This window comes from Pelodiscus sinensis, chromosome W, assembly GCF_052426305.1.
Source record: "Pelodiscus sinensis isolate ZL-2025 chromosome W, ASM5242630v1, whole genome shotgun sequence".
NCBI classification, from domain to species: Eukaryota; Metazoa; Chordata; order Testudines; family Trionychidae; genus Pelodiscus; species Pelodiscus sinensis.
Genome location: NC_143084.1, coordinates 8,312,501 through 8,327,159, shown reverse-complemented (window position 1 = coordinate 8,327,159; position 14,659 = coordinate 8,312,501). Strand labels below are relative to the sequence as shown.

At 50.4% G+C, this 14,659-nt stretch overlaps 1 protein-coding gene across 2 annotated transcripts in view; it reads right to left on the bottom strand.

The window, feature by feature from the left end:
* Window positions 1-6,789, bottom strand: part of LOC149520846 (serine/threonine-protein phosphatase PP1-gamma catalytic subunit B) — an 84,240-nt gene extending 77,451 nt beyond the window's left edge. The window contains exon 1 of one of the 2 annotated variants that reach the window (XM_089775089.1): window positions 6,722-6,789. In XM_089775089.1, coding sequence (XP_089631215.1) covers window positions 6,722-6,788 — 67 coding nt within the window. In that variant the 5' untranslated portion in view covers window position 6,789. Of the gene's footprint in view, window positions 1-6,395; window positions 6,679-6,721 lie in introns of those variants that run through there. The other variant, XM_089775090.1, reaches the window with a different exon arrangement.
* Between the last annotated feature and the right edge of the window lie 7,870 nt (window positions 6,790-14,659).

Below are 14,659 nucleotides of genomic sequence, written 5' to 3'. Positions count from 1 at the left end.
TTCCCCAGAGGTTGTCTGTGTTTATCTTTTTACCTTAGTTGCTCTGTAACATCTAGCAACCAAGTATGCTTTATCAAGTATATATTTTGTTTTGTAATAAAAAAAAAAAAAAAATCACTTTAAGGTGATTATTTGAGTCTTGTGTCCCGGAAGGTACAAGAGGTCTATCTGTGCATATCTGCATGCCTCAGACTGAGAGGTCAGCTACTAGGCTTCATCTACACTGCAGGGTTTTTGTGGAAGAAGCCTTTTGTGCAAAAACATCTTGCACAAAAACACATCCACACCTCAAATCGCATTGCTTTTGCGATGTGCTTTTGCGCAAGAAAGCATCCACACTATTGGACACTCTCCCACATATAAAGCCACCCAGAACTGGTTCTAGCTGGGCTAGAGGTCACCAGTGGCTCCAGTGCTGTTGCCGGAGCTCTCCAGAGATGCGCACTTAAAGGAACTCCCCTGGACAGCCACTTCTCTGTTTCTGCTGCCTGCTTGCTAGCCTCTTTGGCAAAGCAAAGCTTCAGCAGTGCCTGCTGTGTTCGCCCTTTGCTTTTTGGGGACTTTTTTGCTTTTTGCCTACCCTGCTATGGAGCCGGAGCTGCCCCTTGGGCATGCAATGGACTCTGAGCCATGCTGCACTCCCTGCAGTACCTGCTTCAAGCAGGGGTCCTCTGCCAGCTGGAGGCAGACCCCAAGATCTTCCTGATCAGTCTCGGGCTGGATGCAGGTGCTCCACTCTAGCAGCCCCAGCCCACCATACCCAGAAGATTCTGAAGGCTGGAAACCAGCTCGGAGCAGTGAGATGACCAGCAATGTGTGCAGAACTTCCGCACGCGGAAGGCCACCTTCCAGGAGCTCCGTGCCTGGCTCGCCCCTGCTCTCCAATGACGCGATACCCACCTGCAGCCTACCATCCTATTCCAGAAGTGGGTCGTCATCGTGCTGTGGAAGCTGGCCACTCCAGATAGCTACCGCTCAGTGGCACACCAGTTTGGGGTGGGGAGGTCCACCGTAGGGGCCATCCTGATGCAGGTAAGATTACGGGACCCAGCCCCTGGATGGGTGAAGTTGTATAAGGGAGACCCTCAGGACAAGGGGGGCTGGGGACTGTACATAGTAGACATGGGGGGGCGGGGGGAGAGAAGAAGCTGGTGCCTTCTTGCCCTCACACTGGCCGGGCCGGGGGGGGGGGGGGGGGGGGGCGCGGCGCACAGCGCACCACCGGCTCGGGGGGGGGGGGGGGCGCGGGGCTCCTGCGGGGTAGGGGTAGCCAGCCACATCTCACTGGGAGCACACAACCCCTCTCTCAATCTCTGTTGCATGTGTTTCTGTCTCTCCTCGTGCAGGTCGTCCAGGCCATCAACTCCCTGCTGCTGCACAGAGTCACCCGGCTCCAGGACCTGGAGGCCACCATGGGCAGCTTTGCTGTCCTGGGGTTCCCCAACTGTGTGGGAGCAATCAACAGCGCACACATCCCCATCTGGGCCCCGGAATATCAAGTGGCCCAGTTTTTCAACGGCAAGGGCTACTTTTCAGTAGTCCTGCAGGCCCTGGTGGACCACCAGGGCCACTTCACAAACATGTGTGTGGGTTGATCAGGCAGGGCTCATGATGCCCGAGTAGTTAGGAACTCCAGCCTGTGTGCCCAACTAGAGGCAGGCACCTTCCCCCCCCAGCAGGAGTTTCCGGTGGGCAACCTGGGTATGCCAGTGTGCATAGTGGGGAGGAGGCATGGCCTTGGGGAAGGGAGGGAGGAGAGGCATAGAGGGTGGGCAGGAGGGTGGAAGGGAGGAGCAGTGGCAGCAGGCAGCTGTTCCCCCATGCAGGACAGGATGCTGCACATGGTGTCGCAGCACGCCATGAGGTCACTCCAGGCCTGTTGCCACTACTGGAGATCAGCGTTCAGCCTGCGTGACAGGGTGGCATCTATGTTGCGCATCACCCTGATGTGCTGGCATAGTGGTGCGGCACAGCCCTCTGTCCCGGCTATGGAGAAGACATAAGAGGGAGGGGTGGTCAGTCCACCCTGCACACACATTCCCTGTGGTTGTGCCCTCCTGTGTAAGTGGTGACCGCACCAGTCTGCAGCCCGCAGGAGGGGGATGTCCCAGGTGCAAGGCCATGTGTTAACGGCACAACACGGCCTGTGTCACAGGGGCCCCAAGGTGGCCAGAGGACCATGCTCCCCCCCCCCCCCCATGGCCAAGCAGGCAAGCGATGTGTGTGGCCAGAGTGGGACCCCCTGATGGGTGGCAGGGGAGCCATGTAGCCATGTGCAGCCTTCCCCTCCTGGGGGGGGGGGGGGGGTACCTGCACCCTTGCGACTAGTCTGCTTGCAGCTGGCTGCACCCCTTCCCCCCGGGGGAAGGACTTGTGGGGCCTTGCATGAGGCTGGCAGCAGGCTCCTGGGCATGTCCAGAGGCTGGCTGCGCGCCGCGCCCTCCCGCTGCATGTGGTTGCACATGCCCAGACTGCTGCAGCACGTGCTGGCCTAGCAGTCCAAGTGACACTGCACCCCCTGCCCCATGTGGCCACCTCCCCCGTCCTGCGTGCGCACGTGCCAGTGTACCTGAAAATCCCACCCAAGCCTCCTCAGAGGCCTGGGAGACATCCAGGATGGCAGGGACAGGTCCAGGGACAGGTCCAGGGACAGGGTGACAGTCCTGCCCCTCCATCTCCTCCGGGTCACGGACAGGCTCCAGGCACTGGAGGATGGGCTGCTTGAGGCTAGAGTCCACCACAATGGAGGGTGAAGAGGGTTCCCCCCCCCCCAGGATGTGGTGGAGCTCCTTGTAGTAGGGGCTGGTGTGGGGTCCTGCCCCGGAGCACCTCATTGCCCTGACAGATCCCTGACGGAACTCCTCCACCTTTGCCCAGACCTGTTCCATGGTCCGGGCAGGGTGACCTTGCTCCATCAGGGACGTGGCCATGCGGGAGTAAACGTCTGCATTCCTGTGCTTTGCCCTGGGTTGTTGGAGCGACTCCTCCGCGCCCCACAATTCCAGGAGGGTCCTGATTTCTGCACTCGACCACGATGGTGCGCAGCACTTGCTGCCACGGGGGGGGGGGGGGGGAACCACGCAGGTGCACCTGGGAGCCCCGTGGCTGCTCCCTGGCATGGCCGGGGGGGGGGGGGGGGGGGGTCACAGGCACCTGCTTCCTCAGCCATTTGTCCTGACAAAGCCGAGTGGCAAGGCAGCTGGCTGTGGGCAAGATTCCTGCTACAATAGCTGTGCAGGATGCCTGCACCTTTAAGAGGGGCCAGTAGACAGGAACAAGAGAATTGTGATTGCCTGCTACAGAGCAGGCAAGCAGCCACCTGTGTTTTTCCCTAGAGGCTAATTTTTGTGTAAAACCAGAGCAGCCACACTTGCCTTTTTACGCAAGAGCTGTAGCGCAAAAAGGAATTATTCCTTCTGGGGAGAAGAATAACTATACCACAAAAAGCCTTCTCTTCTGCTAATTTACTTGCGCAAAAACCTTGTAGTGTAGACATAGCCCTAGAGCCTGCAGCTTGTCTTTCCCTCTTCTTTTGTCACGCTCTCTTGTGGCAGAAGAGCTTGGAGTAGCCTGGGGGTGGGTTCAAGTGTTCACCCCCTTTTTAGGGATAAAAATCACTTGGTGGCAGCAGCCCCAGCCCCGCATCTGTGCATTTGTGATTCTGGGGGAAGGTTTTGTAACCAGTGCCTGTCGTGACAAGGTATATTTAAAGTCTTTGAGTGCAGAAGGAGGGGCCCTGCAGAGTGCCAGAGTGGGGAATAGCCCTGACAGCCAGGAAGAGAAATTTGGGTATATATTAAAAAAAAAAAAACCACACCCACCATGGATATTTTATATGGAGACTTTCTGAAGATTCTCATGTATTAAGCCAGGCTCTCACCTCTTAGAGTTCTAGCCTTTTGTACAGTGGCAAAGTGGGGATTCATAGTTCACAGCTCCCCTTTGGTTGCAACTTGCTCAGTTGTACAATTACTCTCTCATTTCAAGACATATTACTGTGGAGTCTAGCTGCTTGAATAAACCATTTTTTCAGTTTGCTTTGGGTTGACTTAGAATGCGTTTTTTCAATTTTATGGAATGGTCAGCAATGTCTGGATTGCCCAGTAAGTGAAAAAGATTGGGGTTTAAAATACACAGACACCCACCCAGCCCAACCATAACAACAAAAACGAAGATTAAATGAAACATTGCTTTAAAAAAAAAAAAAAAAACATTTCATTTGACCCATAACCAAACTCCCTTCTGCATCCAACCTCCATCCCAAACCCCACAGCTTATCCATGATACTAATGGAGGATGTGGCCCTTGACCTCTTTCCAAACACTTGGAACTGCCCCTGCATCAGAAATTACCACCAGTCCTGTGGTATACAAACATTTTTTAAATGAACAAACACCAAGCATACTGAACCAAGGAGCAATTCCTGCAAAAAGCAGCAATGAAGATTTCTACCTCAGCTGGTCAAAAAAATGCAAAATATATTTCTTTACACTGTGGCAAGGTCCTTGCTCAGGCCCCTTACCCTGGGACTCCTCGTTTGGCTACAAATCACCTGGAACCCGTCTTGTGCAATCACCTGTGACTTTTTATTGTCTGTGCCAACTTCCCACCCACCTTGTATTTACAGAGCATTGTTTTTCCAGCAGCTAACTCAGCTACCCTTTCTAGCTGACTGGGGAGTGCACACAGCCACTCTCTAGCTCCTTCCCTGGCTGCCTTATCTAGCCCTCTGGCTAATGAGGCCCCACAGCTGCTTCCCATTAGCCCTTCAGGCCTGGGCTTGGTCAGCGGTCTTCCACTGCTCTTTTCAGCTAGGGTATAGGGGCAGAGCTCTGGCTTGGCCAGCAGTCTGTCAACACCCAAACAGTAGCAGGGAGAGGAAAAACCAGACACAGGATGCTTGCTTGCTCTCCCCAAGGGGGGGGGGGGGGTGTACACTTGACAATCTCAAACCAAATACAAAAAAAAAATCTTAATTTCTGTAGCAGCACAATTCGCCCCTCTCCCCTGCCCTTTCATTATCCAGGTCATTACTTCAAAGAAACTTTACCAAAAAGAAAAAAGGAAGAGATAATGGATACATGACTTTCATCTGGCTCAGCAGAGTCCTAGGTTACTTCGTGCCAAGTGGGGGGGGGGGGGGGAGGAGGAGGAGGAGAATCCTGAGCAAGCTCTTCCAGGGTAAATCCAGATGAGGAGACTTACTAGTGCATGGATGGACTTCACAGAGGTTGGATAAATCCAGTTCTTTAAATAGTTATTTTGATTTTTGCTCCAAGGAGAATATCATTGGCTACTTTGCAACCTTGTCCCCTCACCAAAGATCAATAAAACCATTGTAACCTGATTCTGACCAAATAGAAAACAATGAAACCCACCACAACCCCCATAATTTGAAAGACTAGATACTGGGGCTATGTCTACACTAGCAGCTTCTTGTGCAAGAAAGCGTCCACACTGCCATGGATGCTCTTGCGCAAAAGCACATGAGAGTGTAGATGTGCTCTTGTGGAAGATTATTTGCAGAAGAACTCTTCTGCAAAAGAGTTCTTGCGCAAGGCGCTGCCAGCATAGATGTAGTCTGGATGCACCTCCTTATTTTCCCCACACCTGAAAGCTTTACAAATAGGCAAGACAAACCTTTTCCATAAACTAGCCTTTAGAAGCACCCCATCCAAAAAGCAAAAGCAAGCCACCTCCACATAAAAAAATTAATTGAATACCAGTCTGGATGAACAACAACTCATAATTACACACCCGCAGAGACCTGTATTACTACAGATAAAGGATTATAATGGTTTCATTACAAACAAAATCACATTTCCCACCTGAAGAACACCCCACATATTTTTCTAAAGCTTGCCACAACAGACTCTACCTCTGTCCTTTAGAGAAGTTGCATGTGCACTACATGTAACTGTCCAGCCAAGCAACCCTCCAATAGGCATATGCGCGGGGTCGCGGGACCTTGTACATACAGCTTCTTCACCTCTCTCAATTTCCCACTCACCCCAAAATCGGCCCACAGTTGCCAAGCGGGAGGGGGCTGTATGCAACAGCTCCAGTCCAGGTACTAGTGTTGCATCCCGGCAGGCGCGTTACAGGAAAGCTCCGACGCTGACGACGGGGAGGTCACTGGGCACGGACAAAGCACCAGGGGCCTTGCTCGAGTGGAGGGGGGGCGGGCTGGCCCCGGGGAGCGTGGGGGGCACGCAGAGGGCTCAGACCACAGGCCCTCTCCCAGCCCAGGCTACCCCCGGCATCCCTGTGAGCCCACCACGAACTTCCCAGCCGGCAGAGCCGAGCGCCTCCCTCAAGGAGCCCGTCTCTCCCCCCGTACTTAGCCCCGCACGGCGCTCTCCCACCAGGGTCCCCGAGGCCTCCCGCTCCCTCACCCTCCAGTAGCCGTTGGATGATGCTGTCGATGTTGAGTTTGTCGATGTCTGCCATCACCCCTCAACTGCACTGCGAACCGCACCCGAATCTTGCGCCTCTCCTTGCTGCCTTTCGTTCGCTCGCCGCCCTCAGTAAAGACCGAGCGCCTAACAAAATGGCTACCGTCTCCTCTCAGAAAATCTGCGTGACGTACCAATACTCAATACTACGCGGAACGGCAGCCAGAACCTTTCATAAACAGCGTGTTGCTTCACCAGTACCTAAAAGACTCACGAAATCCTTCCGCCGCAAAAGGGCGGGACCAGACAGATAGATCCCCCCTGACCTTTAAAGCGGGTGTACGTCACAAGCATCTCCTCTCCAAATCGCCTCCCAGTAGCACTTCCTGACATAGTAATACGTCAGTTTTGGCTCAATTTCTGCTACCAGCATTGCTCCAGAGAGACTTTTTCCATACTGGAGGGGCGGCGCTAATCCGTACATATGGGGTTCACTTCAGATGGGGTTTCACGTGGTCACAGGGGGGACTAATCTAGACAAAGGGGGGGTTCACTGTCACACTTAGGTGCCTATGCACCTATCACAAGTGTGTATTGTTCATGTTCTTGCATGATCTAAAAATAAAAAAGGAGTCCTATCAAAAATGGAAACTAGGACAACTAACAAAGGATGAATATAGGCAACAACACAGGAATGCAGGGGCAAGATTAGAAAGGCAAAGGCACAGAATGAGCTCAAACTAGCTACGGGAATAAAGGGAAACAAGAAGACTTTTTATAAACACATTAGAAGCAAGTGGAAGACCAAGGACAGGGTAGGCCCGCTGTTCAGTGAGGAGGGAGAAACAGTAACAGGAAATTTGGAAATGGCAGAGATGCTCAATGACTTCTTTGTTTCAGTCTTCACCGAGAAGTCTGAAGGAATGCCTAACATAGTGAATGCTAGTGGGAAGGGGGTAGGTTTAGAAGATCCTCCCAGAGGATGTTGCAGTATCCTCTCACACTGAGGATACCTCTGAGGGGGAGGGAATGCCAGTTAGGAAGAGGCAGGTGTTAGTAGTGGGTGATTCGATCGTTAGAAACAAGATAGTTGGGTTTCTGGTGACCGGGAGAACCGTATGGTCACTTGCCTGCCTGGTGCGAAGGTTGCAGATCTCTCGAGGCACCTAGACAGACTTATGTGTAGTGCTGGGGAGGAGCCGGTGGTCGTGGTACATGTAGGTACCAATGACGTAGGGAAGGGTAGGAGAGATGTCCTGGAGGCCAAATTTAGGCTGCTAGGAAAGAGACTGAAATCCAGGACCTCTATGGTGGCATTCTCGGAAATGCTTCCAGTTCCACACAAAGGGCCAGGTAGGCAGGCGGAGCTTCAGACTCTCAATGCGTGGATGAGACAATGGTGTAGGGAAGAGGGGTTTAGATTTATTAGGAACTGGGGACACTTTTGGGAGAGGGGGAGCCTGTACAGGAAGGATGGGCTCCACCTAAACCAGGGTGGAACCAGACTGCTGGCACTAAACATTAAAAAGGCTGTAGAGCAGTTTTTAAACTAAGAGATGGGGGAAAGCCAATTGGTGCGGAGATGCACATAAGTCGGAGGGAGACTTCTCTTAGAGGAGAATCCATTGATAGAGATTCTCTAAGCTGTAGTCAGAAAGAGAGGAGGGGAGAGGGCGAACCATGGGCCAGAGCAGACAAACCATAGAATCACAGAATCATAGAATAATAGGACTGGAAGGGACCTCGAGAGGTCATCGAGTCCAGCCCCCCGCCCTCAAGGCAGGATCAAGCTCCGTCTACACCATCCCTGACAGATGTCTATCTAACCTGTTCTTAAATATCTCCAGAGAGGGAGATTCCACCACCTCCCTTGGCAATTTATTCCAATATTTGACTACCCTGACAGTTAGGAATTTTTTCCTAATGTCCAATCTAAACCTCCCCTGCTGCACTTTAAGCTCATTACTCCTTGTCCTGTCCTCAGAAACCAAGAGGAACAAATTTTCGCCTTCCTCCTTGTGACATCCTTTTAGATATTTGAAAACCGCTATCATGTCCCCCCTTAATCTTCTTTTTTCCAAACTAAACAAGCCCAGTTCATGAAGCCTGGCTTCATAGGTCATGTTCTCTAAACCTTTAATCATTCTTGTCGCTCTTCTCTGTACCCTTTCCAATTTCTCCACATCTTTCTTGAAATGTGGTGCCCAGAACTGGACACAGTACTCCAGCTGAGGCCTAACTAGTGCAGAGTAGAGCGGCAGAATGACTTCACGAGTTTTGCTTACAACACACCTGTTGATACAACCTAGAATCATATTTGCTTTTTTTGCAACAGCATCACACTGTTGACTCATATTCAACTTGTGGTCCACTATGACCCCTAGATCCCTTTCCGCCATGCTCCTTCCTAGACAGTCGCTTCCCATCTTGTATGTATGGAACTGATTGTTCCTTCCTAAGTGGAGCACTTTGCATTTCTCTTTATTAAACCTCATCCTGTTTACCTCTGACCATTTCTCTAACTTGCTAAGGTCATTTTGAATTATGTCCCTATCCTCCAAAGAAGTTGCAACCCCACCCAGTTTGGTATCATCTGCAAACAACCGCATACAAAGGAATCCAATGCATCAGGGAAGGGCAGACAAATAAGCAGTGGCAAATTTTTAAAGTGCTTGTACAATGTAGCCAGACATGAACCCCATCTTGGTTTCCACCCCCCCCAGAGAGCAAGAGAAAGGCAGTCAGCCTTTGATGCCCTGGGAACGCAGGTGTGCTGCCTGTCCCTGACTCTGCCATAAACAGAAACCAGACAGTAAATGGGCTAGCTGACGACCCGGGGCCTCCTGTCGCCCTGATGGCTAGTACCAGTAATTGACACGCCTGCACTGTCCCAGGAGAGGAATCTTCGCCCATTGTCTGCATGTTCCCAGGTGCGAATTATGCTTTGCACTCTTCGTGGGAAACTTGGCGTTCAAAGCCATTTTTCCTAATTGGCCACTTGAGACCAGGAAGAAGCCTACGTGACCCAAGGGGTATAAAGAGGGGTTTAGTAGCCCACCCCATTTGAGCTCCAATCATCTACACCTGCTGGCAGGTATTGATTGTCTCCCGAGGTCTGTGGGACGCCCAACCTCGTCCTACTTCTTCCCAAGGGATTGAGAGAAAGATGCTGGCCACGCCAAGTCTGGAACGCAGGGGTGAGAATTATACCTGCTAAGTGTCTATTTTGCATGCATTTAATAAGAGCTCAGAGAACCAAAGGGGTTTTGTGGTACCTGTAAGTGACTTATTAGTGTAATTTCTGTCCTGTCCTTTGTAGTGGCTGTGTTATCTGTAACACAGCAGTAGCATTTAACAGCTAAGTTTACCCTGTAACAATAAAATAGTAACTGTTTAAGCTTTAACCTGACTCCTTCAGTTCCTGTAACAGAACCAAGCACAATTTAAAGAACTTCAGCCGGTCATAAGGGACAGGTATAGGAAGAGCTTGGGCGTTTTGGATTGTGTCACTCCCAGGTGACAGATCCATTGGGGCATCTCTCAGTCTTTCCCAGACTGCCCGCTGCGAAGGGATTTCTGTATCCTAGCAGCTAAAATCTGAGGTGTAATAAGCTCTTCCTATAAACTCGGGGCGTCTGAGAGCCTGTTGGCTGCCCTCTGCGATGGGACCCCGGTCCTAGCAGTAAAGTCACAGACGTTAAACTCTTTTTCGGGGCGCCCTCCAGCCTCCTAGGCTGCCCACTGCGACGAGACCCCGGTCTTAGCAGTTGAAGACTTGGGTGTAACACACACGCACACACTGCCCTGACCATTGGCTGACAGAATTGGTGTAGTCGGCGGAATTGTGCTACTGGTTCACATACAGCAATATGAAGCCTGTCATGATAGACATAGATTTTAGTGGTATAGAGAAAGGGTCTGCCCAGGAAGGTTGGGGCAACCCAAAATGGGATAGAGAAATGTTGGAAAAGGATTGGGGAAATCCTGAGGAGTTGTGGGTACAGTTCTGTAAGTTAAGGAAGGGGACAAAGCCTGAGTCTGTGGAAAAGAGCCACTTTCCATTTAACAAGGAAAACAGGATCAGGCCCAGACAAGCAGGCAGGTAACAGATAGACTGAAGGCCTTGTGGTAGAACTGAGAAAAAGGCAGTAAGTACTGGAAATCTAAATCCTTAAAACAATACTTACAAGAGTAATATCTGAAACAAGGCCAGTTTTTTTATTTTTAGAGATAAGAAAGTGTTTTAAGAAAAGAGAAAACCCCACAGAGAATTTAACTCTACAGAGAATGGAGAGAATTGAGCAGTTGTGCAAATGCTAAAATGGTATAGATAGAAAATTGTGGTTTCTTTGCAGCCATTCTGAAGGAAAAATGGGCCCTTTTTCCAAAGGAATGTCTGTAAATAATCCAGGCAAATTTGACTCAAATCCGTACATTTGATCATAGATACTGCTAAAAGAACTCTAAAGGGAGGGGGTTCTATTGGAACTTAACTACCCCCAATGAATAAAAAGGGAATGTAATTGTTGTACAGCTATGTAGAAATAGTATAAGAAAGGTTCAGAAAGAATGTATGTGTATCTGTGTGTAAATATACATATATAGTGTAAATAAATGAAGTTTTCAATGTCCAGTAATCTTGTTTGTAGGTTTAAAACAAATTGGTTTGGTTTATTTTCAGTAAGACCATTTCAGTCCAAGTTGTTTAATGAAGGTACAGGAAAACTGTAAGCATAAATGTAAGATAAAATGGTGTCCTTGGCCTCTGTTTGTCAGAGGCTGGAGAGGGATGGCAGGAGACAAATCGCTTGATCGTTGTCTTCGGTCCACCCTCTCTGGGGCACTTGATGCTGGCCTACTGGGCTAGATGGACCTTTGGTCTGACCCAGTACGGCCGTTCTTATGTTCTTATGCTCTTATATTTTCTTAAGATAAAATAAAAAAAAGAACAAGTTAAAAATCAGCTAGAAAAGTTAGATGCCTGCAAGTCACCAGGGCCTGATGAAATGCATCCTAGAATACTCAAGGAGCTGATAGAGGAGGTATCTGAGCCTCTAGCTATCATCTTTGAAAAATCATGGGAGACACAAGAGATTCCAGAAGACTGGAAAAGGGCAAATCTAGTGCCCATTTATAAAAAGGGAAACAAGAACAACCCAGGAAACTACAGACCAGTTAGTTTACCTTCTGTGCCAGGGAAGATAATGGAGCAAGTAATTAAGGAAATCATCTGTAAACACTTGGAAGGTGGCAAAGTGATAGGGAACAGCCAGCATGGATTTGTAAAGAACTAATCATGTCAAACCAATCTGATAGCTTTCTTTCATAGGATAACGAGTCCTGTGGACAACGGAGAAGCGGTGGATGTGGTATACCTAGACTTTAGTAGGGCATTTGATACAGTCTCGCATGATATTCTTATCAATAAACTAGGTAAATACAACTTAGATGGGGCTACTATAAGGTGGGTGCATAACTGGCTGGATAACCGTACTCAGAGAGTAGTTATTAATGGTTCACAATCCTGCTTGAACGGTATAACAAGTGGGGTTCCGCAGGGGTCTGTTTGGGACCGGCTCTGTTCGATATCTTCATTAATGATTCAGTTATTGGCATAGAAAGTACGCTTATTAAGTTTGCAGATGATACCAAGCTGGGAGGGGTTGCGACTGCTCTGGAGGACAGGGTCATAATTCAAAATGATCCGGACAAATTGGAGAAATGCTCTGAGGTAAACAGGATGAAGTTTAATAAAGACAAATGGAAAGTGCTCCACTTAGGAAGGAACAATCAGTTTCACACATACAGAATGGGAAGCGACTGTCTAGGAAGGAGTACGGCAGAAAGGGATCTAGGGGTTATAGTGGACCACAAGCTGAATATGAGTCAGCAGTGCGATGCTGTTGCAAAAAAAGCAAACATGATTCTGGGATGCATTAACAGGTGTGTTGTGAGCAAGACACGAGAAGTCATTCTTCCGCTCTACTCTGCGCAGGTTAGGCCTCAGTTGGAGTATTGTGTCCAGCTCTGGGCACCACATTTCAAGAAAGATGTGGAGAAATTGGAGAGGGTCCAGAGAAGAGCAACAAGAATGATTAAAGGTCTAGAGAACATGACCTATGAGGGAAGGATGAAGGAATTAGGTTTGTTTAATATAGAAATGAGAAGATTGAAGGGGGGACATGATAGCAGTTTTCAGATATCTAAAAGGGGGTATGTCTACACTACTGAGTTAGTTCGAACTAACGGACGTTAGTTCGAACTAACTTTCATAGGCACTACACTAGCGCTCCGCTAGTTCGAACTTAATTCGAACTAGCGGAGCGCTTAGTTCGAACTAGGAAAACCTCATTTTACGAGGATTAAGCCTAGTTCGAACTAGCTAGTTCGAATTAAGGGCTGTGTAGCCCCTTAATTCGAACTAGTGGGAGGCTAGCCCTCCCCAGGTTTCCCTGGTGGCCACTCTGGCCAACACCAGGGAAACTCGTCTGCCCCCCTCCCGGCCCCGGGCCCCTTAAAGGGGCACGGGCTGGCTACAGTGCCCGTGCCAGGTGCAAGCCTGCCAGCACCCAGCCAGCAGACCCTGCACCTGGCACGGCTCGAGCCAGCCACCCGATGCCCCCCAGCCCTCCCCCTCTTCCCGGGACCAGGCTGGCGGCTCCCGGGACCGCAAGAGGCGGGCACCCGCCTGGGCTAGTGCGGACATCGTGGACCTCGTCCACGATCTCCGCACTAGGCACAGGAAAGTGGCCATCTAGGGCAGGAGAAGTTGCCAGCCTGGCCACCCAGGAGCAGGTGTGCATGAAAATCAAGGGGGTCCACTGAGACCCCCGACCCTGAGCCCTGAGCTTGCAATGGCCGTCCTGGGTCAGACCAAAGGTCCATCTAGCCCAGTAGCCTGTCTGCCGACAGCAGCCAGCCCTAGGGACCCTGGAGGGGATGGACCAAAGACAGTGACCAAGCCATTTGTCTCGTGCCATCCATCTCCAGCCTTCCACAAACCTTGGGCAGAGACACCACTCCTACCCCCTGGCTAATAGCACTCCATGGACCCAACCTCCATGACTTGATCTCACGTCCCTTTAAACTCTGTTCTAGTTGTAGCCTTCACAGCCTCCTGCAGCAAGGAGTTCCCCCCTCCGTCTCCTCTTTTCTAAGCTGAAAAGTCCCAGTCTCTGTAGCCTCTCTTCATATGGGACCTGTTCCAAACCCCTCATCATTGTAGTTGCCCTCCCCTCTCCCACTCTCTCTCTTCCCCTCTCCCACCTCCTTTTCCCAGTCTCCCCGAGTTTTGGTCAATAAAGACAGATTCCATTTTTGAACACAATTGTCCTTTATTTTGTACATCAAGAAGAGGGGCTAGGGAAGGGTAAGTGGAGGAGGTGAGGGAGGAATGGGGTACGATCCCCCGATGGGGAGGACTGGGCTGGCTCTGCGGGCTTCTGGGGGTGGAAGCTCTCCTGCAGCCCCCCAATTGCCCCCTCTCCCCAGATGGCAGCCTGCGGCAAGTGCAGCCGGGCTGATGGCCGAGTGCTGTGATGTGCCCAGTGTGGGCACTCAGGGCACTCCAAGCCAGGACTGGTTTGCAAGCGGGGAACCTCTGAGAACTGTCTGTCCGGGGTGGGGGTCGGGTCCTTTAAGCGCAGCCCTCGGCTAGCCTGAGACAGCATCTCCACGCTCTAAGTCCTCCTGTGATGCCCTGCCGGCACTGCTTCCGGCCTTCCTTAAGCCCGGTTCAGGGTCCACTTAATGTGGACATGCTAGTTCGAATTAGCAAAACGCTAATTCGAACTAGTTTTTAGTTCTAGACGCGTTAGTTCGAATTAGCTTAGTTCGAATTAACTAATTCGAACTAAGTTAGTTCAAATTAGTGCTGTAGTGTAGATGTACCCAGGGTGTCATAAGGAGGAGGGAGAAAACTTGTTCATCTTGGGCTCTGAGGATAGAACAAGAAGCAATGGGCTTAAACTGCAGCAAGGGAGGTTTAGGTTGGACATTAGGAAAAAGTTCCTAACTGTCAGGGTAGTCAAACACTGGAATAAGTTGCCCAGGGAGGTTGTGGAATCCCCATCTCTGGAGATATTTAAGAGTAGGTTAGATAAATGTCTATCGGGGATGGTCTAGACAGTATTTGGTCCTGTCATGAGGGCAGGCGACTGGACTCGATGACCTCTCAAGGTCCCTTCCAGTCTTAGTATTCTATGATTCTATGATTACATACCAGAGACCCACCTGGGAAGGAATCTAGGTGTCTGGCCACTGAC